At 40.6% G+C, this 15,549-nt stretch overlaps 1 protein-coding gene across 1 annotated transcript; it reads left to right on the plus strand.

Annotated features, from left to right (window-relative positions):
* Nucleotides 1-1,869: 1,869 nt before the first annotated feature.
* Nucleotides 1,870-13,978, plus strand: LOC134494692 (leukocyte elastase inhibitor-like). Its single transcript, XM_063299939.1, has 6 exons — nt 1,870-2,055; nt 4,954-5,073; nt 7,933-8,050; nt 10,082-10,224; nt 11,206-11,361; nt 13,574-13,978. Exons 1-6 carry the CDS (start codon nt 1,870-1,872, stop codon nt 13,976-13,978), a joined length of 1,128 nt encoding a protein of 375 aa, XP_063156009.1.
* The last annotated feature ends 1,571 nt before the right edge of the window (nt 13,979-15,549 follow it).

Genomic DNA, 15,549 nt, shown 5'->3' on the forward strand with positions numbered 1-15,549 from the left:
ATGTATTTCATCCCTTTAAAACTACAGCCTTAAACATATGTTAAAGTCATGTGGACTAATCATTAGAATTTACTTCGGAATAGACATGAGCTGGATTACACCATCAAATTGCTAAAGATGAAATGTCTGTGTGTCATGAAGTGGAAAATTCTCATTTCTGAACTTGTTAAACTTGTATGGGCAAGATCCTGCTTCTGTTGTTCCCCAAAATACTCTGTTGTATTTGATATTATTTTGTGTGACTAAAAGTAGCCTATCCCAATGGGATTAAATAAAAGCAGAGATTGAGATTGTTTTAAAGAAAAATCACCCCAAAATATAGGATCATATATAATAAAAATGAAGATTTCTAAAAGCTCATACAATGGCAAGTGGATAACAATTTCTCCAGGCATCATGAGATCACCTACTGTATATAATAATGAAAGGGTGTGGCAATTATAGACTTCCCCCGGAAGCTGAAGAGAAAGCATTGAGTGAAGGTGATTTCTTAACTCCCAAAGACAAGCAGACGGTAAATATGATTGTGTTTAAATATTAATATGCCTAAATACTGAATGTGAAAGCAATGCTTTTTAAGTTAGTCTAGGGGTAGTTTATAGGGGTATGAATGTGTGAAAAGAAAATGCCATCTTATGAATTCAGGGGACAATAGAAAATTTAATACAAGGTAGTGATGAATGAAAGATGTTTATGTCTGTAGCAATAAGACCAAATGAATCATGTTGTCAGTTTTGTGAATTGCTTTTTTTCCTTTTAAGTGTAAATATAAAGTTCTGGCTAGGGGTAGAGAAGGAGCAAGATCTCATCTGGTAGAATGTGAGATACAGTGTCATGACAGACATTCTATTCAGAAAAGACACTGAAGATTTTGCAGACAGAACATCTACCAATGTACAGCTTCCATTGCTGAGGACACATTGGTAAGACACCTAAAATGGGTGGAGGAGGAGAATACAGGGGAAAAGAGCATATTCTTGGTGTCCGAAGTCCTGCAGACCATGCTTGGCTTCCCTCTTATCCGTGTTGCAATTTTCAACTTGCCATAAGAAATTTGTTGAGGAAGAGGGAAAGCATGTAAATACCTGTTTCTCCCAAACAATGACCACTTTATCCATACAGGCACTACCATGACAGTCCCTAGAATACAATTCAATTCAGCAGCACTCAAACGTTGTACTCCATCCCTGGTATTCAACAGGGAGACTTCAGCTCACCCATCAGACATGGGGCTAATTTTCTCAGCTCATTCACACTTAAAGCACAACTTAAATGATTATATTTGTGACTATTTTAACTTCCTCGGGTCCAGTGTTGTTTAATGTTACTTTAAAACTAGGGTATAGCTGTTAGAAAGTAAAATCAACTGTGTAGTTGTATTGGTCTAGATCAGTGTTCCTCAAACTTGGCAACCTTAAAATGTGTGGACTTCAACTCCCAGAATTCCCCAGCCAGTGCTGCCTGGATAGATAGTACAAACACTGCATGTTTGCTGTGAATAGTATATTCTTTGCTGCTAAGTATATTCATCACCCAGCAAGCATCCTGCTTCCATTCTAGTTAGTTTTCTCTATAATTTCTTCAATGGCTTCTTTTGAAGATGTCAGCTTTTTGCATTCACTTTTCCTGTTCTTTGCTAACCTGCTCCACTTGGAGGAACCTTTGAATATAAAATGTATTTGAAAATAATAGCTTTGAAACTTTGCTGCTTGAGAGATGTTTTCATATTAAGCAAAAAGGTTGTTCTCTCGCACCCCCAGCTTTCCCTTTGGGTGTGTCTTTCTAGACTTCTACATGCGATGCACAAAACCTGTTGCTCCTGAGCATCCGGTTACTTATAGGTTTTCTCTTCTTTTTTCCTAGCTAGTCATGGATTTGAATCTCACCAGGTTGTCACTTTCCAAAGCCATTGCTGCATTTGGTCTGGATCTTTACAATAAGTTAAATTCCAGTGACATTTGCAAAAATGTTTTTTTCTCCCCTGCAAGTATCTCAATTGCCCTGGGCATGGTTTTAATTGGTGCAAATGGGAATAGCAAAATGCAGATTGAAAAGGTAAGCAAGACCATTATAGGTTTCTTGACAACTTGTCTTCTTCTTTTGAGAGGCATGGAGGCTGACTCAGAAAGTTATCACATAATACTGGAAGGAGAAATCTGCAGTAATGGATTGTTGAGGCATATGGAAGATTTTTGAGCAATAAGCTTGTAAATGACACACATTTACATAAACAAAGTATATTACACCAATTATCTGCTTTGAAGACAATGGACTTTGTTATTTGGGAGTGAACTCCAATTTTATCCATTGCATTCAAAAACACTTGAAAAGGGGTTTATAAAATTGAAGTTTTCCTATACCCTTATTTTTAAGGTCTTCCTCTTTGCTCTTTTTATTTTTATAATGATTATTAAATTTGAAGTTATGTGATTTTGCTAATTTAGTTGTACATAACTATACTTTTCTTAATTAGTTTAGTACAGTAAAATAAAATAAACTTTTTTTTCCTGTTTCTGCCTTCTGTTTGGCCTCACCTGCTCATAAGTGATGAACAGGAGAGAATAATCTTTGCACTTGAACCCTCCTCCAGATAAACTCCCATTTTACCTAGTCATCTTGAGGGCACCAGATTGGGGAAAGTTGGTCTATTCTCCCAAGCCAATTTCAGTGACTCGAGATATCCAATGGGCCTTTCCCTATGACTGACTTTTAGGGCTATCCACCAATTCTTGAACTGGCAGAAATCTCTTTTGACGTGAAATTTGCTCTTCCTCCCATTGCTAATCCTTGTCCTGCCTCTTGTTCCCACTCACTGCAGTCACTTGACTTCCAACCAAGTTAGTGACATAAAGCCTAAATAATTTGGCACACCTTGACATGCCTTTGGATGGTGTTGGAATAAGAGGGAAAATATTACTCCATTACAGCAAAGGATGACTTAAGCCTTTTGTACTTGTGGGCTGGGGATGAGATGATGTCAGAAAAAAAAAGAAGGCGGCAATGTCTTGAGGGCACTGCCCCAAAAAAACACATTGCTGGGACATGTTTGTGCTGTGCTTAGGTAGAAATAGAGACTGGTTAGTGGTGTTTGTTATAAACATACATAAGTTTGTCATAAATCATGGCAATTTTGTGCAGGGAGCATACTTGGAATTTTGTGTGTATATCTTGAGTGCATTCACAAATGTTTATCATGAAGAATTGTCCAATCACAAAGTGGACCAGAGAAAAATAACCACACAAGCTGCTCTCTACTCAAAGGCACTGCTGCAAATAAATATGATCCAGAGGATGCTGCTTTCCTTTGCAGTAGGCTAGCTTCCTGTATATTTGGTTGATCATAAAAATCTGTTCTTGTTGTTTCTAAGTTCACATGGAGAAAGAAACCGATTGGGTACCAACTTCTGTGTTTACGGATGCCATGTTGCCTGCCTGCCTGCCTGCCTGCTTATTTATGCTATAAAAAGAATACCCTCCATTTCATTCTGTATTGATCGCAACTAGTTTTGCTATAGGTGCTACACCTTGCTAAAACTCCTGGAGAGGCAGGACCACTTGACTCAGAAAGAAGAATGGCAGATGTTGTGCCAGAATATGGGAGAGAAGGTGCTTTCCCTCTTCCAGTGGTATGTCCAAAAACATTGTTAAACCCCACAAAATCAAATAGTTTATCAAATTATTTGTTCTGTCCTGTACTATGGTCAGTAATGCTATATGGAGAGACCCAGGCTGAGGAATTATATGGGGTGGTGGTGGAGATATGTTTCCACGGTATCAGAAGAACTATGTAGCCTTTACCCTCTCAGTATCATAGTTGGAGGGTAAACCACACAACACACACACACACAAAAATGGGAAAACTGCAATATAAAAATGCAAATGTACTAACACTGTAGAAACACAACCAGAGTCCAATCATTAGAGATAACACTAGGATTTGTAATGTTCAGTTACTCTATACAGTATAAATGATCTCACAGTAGCAAGCAAGGCCTCATAGTGTACCACCTGTGTCACAACTCAAAGAACACACAAAATGACACAGCTATACTGTCCATCAGCCACAGAGGCACAGAAACCCACAATCCTAGTCCCCAGTTTCCCATTTCGTTAAGTGTTCAGTTCTTTTCTGCTTGTTTTGAAACACAGCACAAAAAGTATCTCTGTCTTATCTACCATCCATCCATCCATCCATCCATCCATCCTTTCAGACAACAGCCTAGCAAGAACCAAATAAACCAAAATAAAAAAGAAAGAGCAATGCAGAATAAAAAAATATTCAGACTAAAGTATAACATCTAAAAAGAGGCTCACCACCCACCTTAACCCAAGGCCTAAGGGAAAAGCCAGCTTTTCAAGGTCTATTGAAACATGGTCAGATTGAGGGCCATACAGTTCTCTGGGGAGATGCTATTCCAGAGGATAGGCACCATGCACACAGCTCACTACCCCACCCTCCATATCTCTGGTACATTGTGTGCCTAGTCCTAGGGGAAAGATCCAAAAGCTGTGGGCAAGAACTTAATGGCTCTCCACATGACTAAATTTGTGTATACACACATGGTTGTCATGGTGGTCCTAGCTAAGCACAAAACACTCATTTATCATAAGACAGACTGCTGAGGTTACTTTTGGTGACCTACTCTAGCTTCTGAATCTCTACCACACCACTCTAGGAGGCATTCTTAAAAATAAATATAATGGCTTATGTTTTACTTCAATATACCAGTTTCCATTTTTTTAAAATAATAAATAAGTTTAGGTGACTCAGAGAACTTGTGTGCCTCAAGGGAGGTATTAGCAGGTATCCTGATAGGCGTGGGCACCAGGCTTGACTGCCCAACTGTGAAGTAAACTGAACCTTGTGATATGCCCCCTGTCTTTTATGTCAAGGAGACATTAATATAATTATTTTTATTCTGTTTCCAATCTTCTCTTTCATATCTTGACTAGGAAGGGGCAATTTATTCAGAGTTCAAGCAATTCCTTCTTCAGCTGAATAACCTTGGCCATGGTTACCAGCTGAAGCTGGCCAATAATTTGTTCATGCAGGAAGGATATCAATTTCTTCAGGTAAGGCCTCTCTCCTTCTTTAAAAAAGATTAGAGCTCTTGCATTGCTTGCAAATATTCTAGATTCAATGTATACAATCTTCATGTAAAGCTGGGAAATACCCAGGGCTAGACCTGTCAGTCAGCGTAGGCAATACTGAGATAGATGGACCAGTTATCTGACTCAAGTTCAAGGCAGCTTCCTATGTTATTGTAATCCTAACTTCAGACACTTTTCTTTTAGAAATGAAGTAAAGTGGAGAGCTCATGTCCAAGACTTGCTGATTCTTTGCAACAATCTAAGTCATCATTGAAAATGGTTGTCTGAATTGAGGCCATTTTCAGTTTGACATTATTGCCTTAGACCCAACAGAGGAGGAAAAGGGTGTCCTTCCCTTTTGGAGTCACCATGAATATTTTAACACTTCATCCCCCAACACTTAATGTCTCAGAAGAGCCTCCACTCAATAGCACTATGTTCTGGCTAGGGTTACCTGATGTCCAGCAAAAGGACGTGTCCTCCTTTTTGTCCTCATGTGCTCTGTCCAGCAGGCATAGCCTTAAAATCAAGAATTGTCCAGCTTTTTCAGTATCTTCCTGAGCAGCTTTTCTCCACAGAGCAGTGCTTCCCTAATAAGTGCTAACCACAAGTTAACAAGCGCTACTCTGTGACCTTAATTATTTGATTAGTTGATTAGTAGTCTCAGGCCAGCTTATCCTGCTGCCTGAAATTTGCAAGATGTTAATCAGTTACATGCTGAAGGCTTTTGCCTACTAAGGTCTAGCACACTCCTGTGATTGAAAAGCAGCATCTTTCTGATGCTGGAATAAGTCATTTCACATTTATTTCTTTATTTCTTTTTATTTATATGTCAAATTTATATGGCTGCCCATCTCACAAAAAGTGACTCTGGGTGGCATACAACAAGGATATAAAACAATGAACATATCAAAAACAGTAATATAAAAAAGTTTTAAAAATCATAAGGCATAGAAGAGATTAGATGTTAATATCCATCATGGAGACATTCAAGATCTCACCAGTCTGCTGGGACCCCTGGGCCTGATGACCTCCATGACAGGTCTGGAGGGACTTCTGGAAAATAAGTAGGGATGGAGCTAACCTCACTTTGCGGGGGGGGGGGAATGTTCCATAAGGCAGGCACCATGACAGAGAAGGCCCACTTCCTGGGATCTGCCATATGTAGATGGGACCCACAGCATGCTTCTTCTGCCATATCTGATGGGACTGGTAGATATAATTGGGGAGAGGTGGTCCCTCAAATAACCCAGCCCCATGCCATGAAGGGCTTTAAAGGTGAACACCAACACCTTGAATTGGACCTGGAAGCAGACTGGCAACCAGTGCAGCTCACAGAGCAGAGGTGTAACATGTGCAGTTCTAGAAGCACACATAACTGCCTGCACTGCTGCATTTTGCACCAGCTGAAGCTTCCGGGCAGCCCCATGTAGAGCGCGTAACAGTGATCCAATTGTGGGGTGCCTAGGGCATGAGTGACTGTGAGCAGAGCCATCCAATCTAGAAATGGGTGCAACTGATGCACAACATGAAGCTGTGCAAAGGCCCTCCTAGCTATGACTACCACCTACTGTTAGAGCAGGAGTTGTGAGTCCAGAGGACCTCCAGATTGCACATAGGGTCTGTCTGGGGCAGTGCAACTCCATCCAGCACCAAATAAGGTTTAGCCCTAGAACTGGCAGGCTCCAAAACTCAAAGTCACTCAGGCTTCCCAGGGTTCAGCTGAAGTCTGTCATTCCCCATCTACACCCTCACAGACACCGGGATAAGATGTTCACGGCACCACTTAATTCGCCAGGGGCAGAGATATACAGTTGGGCATCATCAGCATACTGATGATACCTCCCTCCATGGCGATGGATGAGCTTGCCCAGCAGCCTCGTGTAGATGTTGAACAGGAGTGGAAAGAGCACCAACCCCTGTGGCATCTCACACAGTAGGGGCCGAGGGTGGGATTTCTCCTCTCCAATCACCACCAACTGGAATTAACCCTGGAGAAAGGAGGGAAACCAGCACAACACAGTGTTGCCCATTCCCAATCCTGTGAGCCGATCCAGAAGGATACCATGTTTGATGGTATCAAAAGCTGCAGAAAGGTCAAGTAGGGCCAGGATGGATGTATAACCCCCATCCTGCCCTTGCCAGAGATCATACAAAAGTGTGGCCAATGCCATTTCCATCCCATAACGAGGTCTGAATCTCAACTGAAAGGGATCCAGATAATCCACTTCATCCAAGGTCCTCTGAAGCTGTTGCACAACCACCTTCTCAACCACCTTCCCCCAGAAAGGAGAAGTTAGATAATGGATAAAAATGGTCCAGTATGGTGGGGTCCAGCAATGTCTTCTTGAGGAGGGGGTAAATCAAGTCCCCTTTAAGAGGTAAAGGAACAACCCCCCCACTCAAGGAAGAATTCACCACTGGTAGAACCCACTAACATGACATCCCCCCGGGCCGCTTTAACATGTAGACATAAGTACATTTCTTCGCAGTTTTTCACTGTAATTTTTGTTGTAAGAAAGTTAAGCAGTGTGTCTTCCTTTCCCCCATTTGTCCTCCTTTGCTGGTTCAGCTATCTGGTAACCCTAGTCCCAGCAGATCTGAAGGTTCCCTTTCTATGGGAAAGCTTGATGAATTGGAGAACTTCCTGAGGAAAGCCTGGGTGGGGGAACCATATGCTCGTAGGCTTGTTGGATTTGTGTCTTGCCTCTCCATGTCTAGAGTAGCACTTCTAGCATTTTTCAAACAAAATTCCAAACACGGGAGCCACTGACTAAAAATGCATAATCTTCAAAATGTTTTTCTTCTCTCCACTCTCTCCCTCTCATGGAAATTTTCCAGCAATATCTCACACGCACCAAAGAAATCTATGATGCTACAGTGCAGATAGTGAATTTTTTGAGTGCTCCTGAAATAACAAGGAAGACAATTAACCTTGAAGTTTACAAGCAGACCCAAGGTATGAAAGGCAAGAGTTGCTTGTCAAAATAGGGAGTCTTCACTTAATGACCACAATTGGGACTGGTAACTCTGTCGGTAAGTGATGCGGTTGTTAAGTGAAAAATCACGTGATGCGACTTGAGATTTTACTGTTGGCTTCTCCATTGACTCTGCTTGTTGGAAGCCAGTTGTGAAGTGTGCGAATCTTGATCATGTGACTGGGGATGTGGTGACAGTCATAATTGTGAGGACTGGTCGTAAAATTACTATTTCAGAGCTGTTGTGACTTCAAACAGTTGCTAAACAGGGCAGTCATTGAATGAGGACTATCTGTACTCAACTGTGCTGACATTGCAAGAGAAATGGACTCTCTTCTAGGTAGGTGGAGGTAAGGGAGCCGAGCCTTGGGTAAGTCACAATTCTTTTAAAAGAGGTGGAAAAACCCCTCCCTGAAAGCCTAGGGCAGGGTTTCTCAGCCAGGGTTCTGTGGAACCCTAGGGTTATGCAAGAGATCACTAGAGGTTCCTTGGGAGATCACTATTTATTTCAAAAATTATTTCAAATTCAGGCAACTTCACATTAAAGAGGTAAGTTTCATTCTTTAGTTTAAGAACACCATTAATGCATATATACAGGCCTACACATGAAACAAATATAATAATTTTGTAACTTCTGGCCTGTATTTGAGCCTGAATGTGCAGGGGATCCCCAAGGCCTGAAAAATATTTCGAGGGTTCCTCCGGGGTCAGAAGGTTGAGAAAGGCTGGCCTAGAGATTTGCTCCCACTTAGTATTGCCAGAGCAGAGCTAAATGGTGTATAAATATAGTGGTATTTAATGATTATTGATATTATTTATGATTTTATTATTAATTTGTTTTTATTGTGAACTGCCCAGGGTCCCCCATCCGGGGGAGATGGGCGGTGATAAAAATATGATAAATAAATAAAATGGATCTATAGGCAGCTTCCTATTTTCCCAATAGACTCTTAGTTCCTATACAAGTCTTCCCTTCTATCCATCTGTGCATCTTTTTCCATGTAATTTATTATGGATGAAAGCTTCTGTAGCATATTAAAAATAATTATTTTGCCTTTATGAACAGGGCTTGTATCTGTGCACCCTAGAGAAAGAAGATAAGTATAAACTGAAATAATAAATAAGGTCTTAGTATTAACAATTTCAGGAAGACACACACAAGCACCAGACACTTATGCCTTTGGCCTAGGGGTAGCATATAGCTAAACATGGCTGATTCCCCCCCCCCCCACACCATTAAATAGGTTCTGACATCATTAGTACTTAGAGGAGAAACCACCAAGGAATTGTAGGACTATAGGCTTAACTTCAAAATCGGGGAAAAGTAGCAAAGTAAGTCAATGGCAAACCATGAGTTATTGCTACGAAGAAAACTCCATGTCCATGTCCATGTCCATGTCCATGTCCATGTCCATGTTCTTTCCAGGAATTTAACTTGACTTGAAAGAGACTTTCCCTTTTCCTATGTTTATAGATGCCTAAAGGATGACTTTGGACATCGCCCCTGTGAAAACCTTGTCCAAATCCATATGAATCCATTTGGTGCAATTTAGATGGCAGTAAAATAACGAGCAATGTTATGCAGAACCGAGTGGATAACTGATTGGCCATATGCAGCTCCTGTGAAGATGTGTTGACTTCAACAGACTGGGAAATTCTGGGAGTTGAAGTCCGCACGTCTTAAAGCTGCTGAGTTTGCTCTAGAAAGTATTGCCTGTTACTGAAGAACAGCAGTCTGGTTTGCCAGCTTATTTATTTGTTTTCAATTTAAATTTCTAGGTTCTCTCATCTATCAGCAATTCTAATTTCTCCTACCCCACCAATTTTCCATTTCTTCATACTGACTTTTTAAAAAAAATATGGTTCTTAGTATGCTATGCAACACTGAATATGCCCTTAGACTATAAAATATTGTTCACCTAATTAGGAGGGATATCTCCTAAAGTAAAAAAAAAAGTCAAGCACTTATTCATTTTGTTGTCCATATCCATTCATATTTCTTTTTGTCATAGGAAACATTAAGGAACTTTTTGCTCCTGGTGCGATTGGGCCACAAACTGTGCTGGTGCTGGCAAATGCCATCTACTTTAAAGCAACTTGGCAATATCAGTTTGATCCGAATTATACGACTGAAAGAAATTTTAGGCTAAATGAGGTATTGCAGTGCTACAGAAAATATCATTACGCCGTATAGCAGTATGTGGCCTTTTAAGTATGTCACAATACAGCATGACTTGACTATACATTTGAATATAATTGATGTGCCACCAACATTCTGAGTTGTTATATCATTCACAGGTAGGGAGCCTGTGTCCTTTTAGATGATGATGGACCACAGTTTCCATAATGTCTGATGGATAACTCTGCTGGCTAGGGTGAATGGATTTTGGAGTCCAACAACATCTGAAGGTTTCCATATCCATTTCACGTTACTGATTGGGTGGCTTTCCAGTAACACAGAATATGAGGACAATAATCTCAGCGTTAGTTTACCTCATCAGATAGGAGTGGAAAAGACCCCTACCCAAAAAAGACCTGCTACAGGAGAACTTTCCCCTGATAAGTGGCCATCCAGCCTCTGCTTCACAATGCCAAATAAAAGAGACACTGTGATTTTATTTTGTCTAAATACAGCCAAAGCAAAGGTGGCAGCCATCTTGAGGCCTGCAATCTCAGATTGAGACTGAAAGTCAATGCATTTTAAAGGATTCGGCCTCATGGCCTCACAAGGGATCATCCTCTGCTACTTAAAAAAAGAATCCCACAGCAGTAGGACAATGTATCTTTGGAGAAGTGAGAAGATATGTACTACAGTTTATAAAATTGGAAGACAAATCTCTCTAAAATATTATTGACATGAACAATGAGCATAATAGGAGAAAAGAAAATGGGCAAATGGAGTGTGGATTTTAGTCCCCTATGTTGGAAATATGTAATAGGCATAGAAGTTTTTACCATATAATTGATTCATCCCATCTTTCAAGTACAACTACTTGCCAAATTTGCATGTTATCAAATCATAGTTCTGCATTTTTGCCTTCAGCTTCCAAAAGTTGTGAACCCTGCTATGTTGATCCTTAACACAAGAGGATTTTTTTTCTCTTAAACATGTATCTACTTCTCTCTTTGGAAACAGAATGAAACTAAATCTGTGCACATGATGTATCAGAAAGGGAGATTTAAACTGGGACACACAGATGGAAAAAACGCCCAGATTCTATGCCTTCCATATGTTGGTGAAGTTTTGTCCATGTTTATAATACTACCAAATGACATCAGCCACCTGGAGCAGGTAAATCCAAAGCACATTAATGTGTCCTAACATTAAAACACAATCCTTCCTTCCTTCCTTCCTTCCTTCCTTCCTTCCTTCCTTCCTTCCTTCCTTCCTTCCTTCCTTTCTCTGTAATCCACCTCAATCTCCACACTAGGGGCAGCAAGTGAAATAGAATAGTTACATAAAAGAATGGCCCAGTTTCCACATTTTTATTTTAGCCTACAAATGTTATGCTGCTTCTTCACTGTTCAGTGTCTGAAGACTGCTTCACTTAACCATTCATTATGCCTGAAACAGGAGGCTACAACTGCCTGGTTCAACATGAATCAGGTTCTGAAACAAACTTCATGTTATCAAATCCTGGTTGGATTCATTCCTGTTAATCATGGTTTCCTTGTAAAGGCATAATGGCCATGTGTGGACAGCATATTAAACCTGGTCAGGCAAAGACCTGGCAGATACATTCTCACAACACACCAATTTTGGTTAATACTAATCTTACCAAGTTTTTTGTGGCTTAGCATATTTTATCAACTTACCTGATTTGCTGAGTTTATGGTACAGAACATTGTGTACAGTATTGTGTACAGTAAATAGATTAATTTAGTAACCAGGTTAACTGTGCTAATTGTGTGAATGCAGCCAATGGGAAGCTATGGCTAATCCATTCAGCAAATTTAGAGAAGAGAAAAAAGAAATGTTGGCAGCCATAGGCATAAGCCAAGGCAGTGGCATCTTTAGGATCCAAACTTTGGACACTGATTCAGGGTAGATGACCTCCCTGCAGGTGGCAGTGGTGTTCTGTTGAAGAAAGCATTGCACCAGCTTGTTGGCTGAGGCACTCTCCAGCCCAGTGTTTCTCAACCTTGGCAGCTTGAAGATGTGTGGACTTCAACTCCCAGAATTCCCCAGCCAGCCATGCAGGCTGGGGAATTCTGGCAGTTGAGCTCCACATATCTACAAGCTGCCAAGTCTGAGAAACACTGCTCCAGCTTGTTATTTAACAGCATGCTTGCAGCATAATTATTTAAAGCTCAGCACCTTTTAGGCATTAGAGGGAGCTAAGAGAAAGGAGGAGGGAGGGAATTAAGACTCATAGCCATATTGAATGAAATGCTTGTTGGATTTGTTTCATGGGAAATTATCAGATCTCTGTTTACTGTTGTTCAGTGTTTAATAGATTAATTCAAGCTAGATAAAAGCAGGGTTTAAGTGAAGAAAATATTCTATTACAAATGCAATTATATGAGGATAGACATAAAACCCAAATTACCAAATGAAATATAATCTGTATGTGATCTCAGTGATTTACTGCTAAACTGATAACTTTCTGCTTGGATTTAATTTTATTTGTTCTCCTTCAAATAATACATAAATAAATCAATAAAAATAACATAGATAGATAGATAGATAGATATAGTGTTCAATAAAATTTCCAGGATAGCTGTGTTAGTCTTCTACAGCTGAGATTTGTAGCACTTTTAAAGCTAACAAATTTATAATTGCATAAAACGGGGTGAGTAGGGTAAAGACCACATGTGAGTGCAACAGCCATTTTGAAATCACAGAGTACCCCCAGATGTTGCCAGGAAAAAATTATTTTCAGCAGTGCAACCTTCCCCATTTTAGTTATGAAATAAGAGGCATAGTTTTTGCTCCTTAATCCCTCCCCGAACTCCCAAAATGGAACATTTTAGCGTGTCACACTGGTAATATAGTTGCAGCCCTTGGAGCTGAAAAGGAATGAAATTGCAGTCCGCAGCTGCAATGTGCTGTGAGAATGACCTTGAGAGACAGGAGGAAGAGCTGCAGCCAAGACAAGAGATATCTCAGCCCACAAAAGGAATGGAAGTGGCGGAAGCACCTGGGAAGGGCCGCTCCCTAGTTCCCTGGAAAGTAAAGATGGGGGAGGGGAGAGGTGCTTTCAGACTTGCAAGATTCTGTTGCTGTAACCTCACAATGAAGGTAGTGTTAATACTCATGGTTTTGGTTACCTGTTTGGACTACTTCACAGGGCTGACAGCAGTAGACAAAAAGCACTCACTTCTAGCCTAAGTTCCCTGGATTGCAGGACATGTCATCCGACTGTGATCTATGATCACCTACACAATTCAGTTTAAATGAAAGTACACCCCATTTCACCATATATGAGAAAGATAAGGATACCTACTCTATCTGCTATCCAGGTGCCCCATCACTTATTGCCAATTATGTTTAAACTATACAGGTTGAGGCTGCAATGACCTGCAAGAATTTAGCACACTGGCTTTCTCCAGAAAACCTGAGGGACCATCATGTGGAGATATATATACCTCGCTTCAAGCTAGAAGCCTGCTATGATCTCGACCTGACATTGCAAGAACTGGGGCTAACTGACGTATTCAGTAAAGCAAAAGCTGACCTTTTGGGAATGTCTCCCTCCCACCAGCTCTTCTTGTCCGCAGTTGTTCACAAAACTTACGTGGACGTCAATGAAGTAGGGACTGAAGCAGCAGCTGCAACAGGTGTTGCAGTCTCTAACAGATCCTTAGAGCACTATGAATTATTTGTGGCTGATCGCCCCTTCCTCTTCTGCATTCTGCACAATCCTACCAACACTATTCTTTTCCTGGGCAAACTCTGCTCTCCTTGAAACTCAAATGAATTTTTTCCTTGAAGCTTATTAAAGCATACCCCAAACCACAAATATCTTTGGAGTAACTTGATTATAATGGCAGTGTTCCAAATCACTCTTGATGGCTGAACCTCACAGTGCCTTGAAGTGTCACCCAGAGCAGGGCTATTGTTAAGTTATGAAAATAATGACTACTGCTCCTTCTCTACACCTGGTTGAATTCTAGACCTGAAAAAAAAGGGCTATGGTACTTTCTAATAGATATGCACACACATGCACAGGCACACACACAGGCCTTGAATGTATTACTTAGTTTCATCACACATACACACATACTTTCATAGGTTAATTCAGTGTTTCTCAACCTTAGCAACTTTAAGATGTGTGCACAGTAAGACTAACTGGGGAATTCTGGGAGTTGATGTTGCCAAGGTTGTGAAACACTGGGTTAATTCAATAACAGGAAGCACAACATTGTCTTTTGGAAGGTACAAAATAAAAGGAATTATATACAGGAAACATGGCATACAGTGGAAAAGACTTGTGAATCCTCTCACAGCGCTAGAGCAGTCTTCTCCAATCCAAAACCCTCGAGATGTGTTGGGCTACATCTCTCCGTAAATGCTGAGATGTGTGCCTGGGGATTCTAGGGGGTGTAGGCCAATGCATTCAGAGGCCACGGTGGCAGTCTAAAAGAATGTGATTTTCTTGGAGCAAGAAGTCACTGTTGGTGCTGAACTTCAGCAAACAACATCCACAGAACAGAAATATTTGTTTGCAGCAACTTCTGGTACTGAAGTGTATTAGAGAAGGCTGTGAAATCATAGAGGTAAATTTCAAGGTTTAAAAAACACCAAGGTCTCCCAAAGGAACAAACAAAACAAATAATGTAATAAACTCAGGTGGAGTACAGCTTAATAGCTACCACAAAGGAAGGTGCTTAACACATGGAATAAAAGATATTCAGTCTCGTAGTGAATACAGTACTGAAAATTGAAACCAGCAAAGAGAACAATTGTGCTGAGGTGGAGTTTTTAGAAAGGTATGTTGAAATTGGACAAAGTAACTCATCTGTGGCTAAAGCTTGCAGACATCTTCTATTGCAAAGATTAGGAAATGATTTTTTTTTAATCATTTGAAGCCCAGCCAGCTTCTTCAATTCTCAGTCTGGCTCTTCCCTCCCTAAAGCTCACAGTTGCCATGAATTGATTGCAGTTACAGAGCAATTAACATGCTAGAGAGCACTTGTGTTATTTTATCACTTTTCCATCCTGTCAGCTATAGACTACAGGTTTCGTTTATTGCTCGTGCTAAAAATTAACCTCACATTCCAAGGGCAGAACATGGGAGCAACTCAGAATGAGAGCATGGTGACTCCTGGGGGACTGGGGTCTGGAACGGTCAGGTGGAACTAAGGGCACTTGTCTTACCCAAACATAAAGGCAGGCTGAGCATTGCACGAGGAGAACAGTATTTTTGCACAAAAGCCTCCCATCAAGAAAATACCAGGGAATAAATGTTGTACAACTCAGTGGGGCTGACTTCTGAGTAAGCTTAAGATGCAACTGGATAGTAATTTAAAGAAGTAA

This window comes from Candoia aspera, chromosome 3 (assembly GCF_035149785.1).
Source record: "Candoia aspera isolate rCanAsp1 chromosome 3, rCanAsp1.hap2, whole genome shotgun sequence".
In the NCBI taxonomy this organism is placed as follows: Eukaryota; Metazoa; Chordata; class Lepidosauria; order Squamata; family Boidae; genus Candoia; species Candoia aspera.

What these genes read in the sequence shown, in the direction of transcription:
- LOC134494692 (XM_063299939.1), top strand. Translation starts at nt 1,870, where the DNA reads ATGGATTTGAATCTCACCAGGTTGTCACTTTCCAAAGCCATTGCTGCA. An exon ending in GCAAAATGCAGATTGAAAAG is followed by an intron (nt 2,056 to 4,953) that starts GTAAGCAAGACC and finishes TATCTTGACTAG; the next exon opens with GAAGGGGCAATTTATTCAGA. An exon ending in GAAATTTTAGGCTAAATGAG is followed by an intron (nt 10,225 to 11,205) that starts GTATTGCAGTGC and finishes CTTTGGAAACAG; the next exon opens with AATGAAACTAAATCTGTGCA.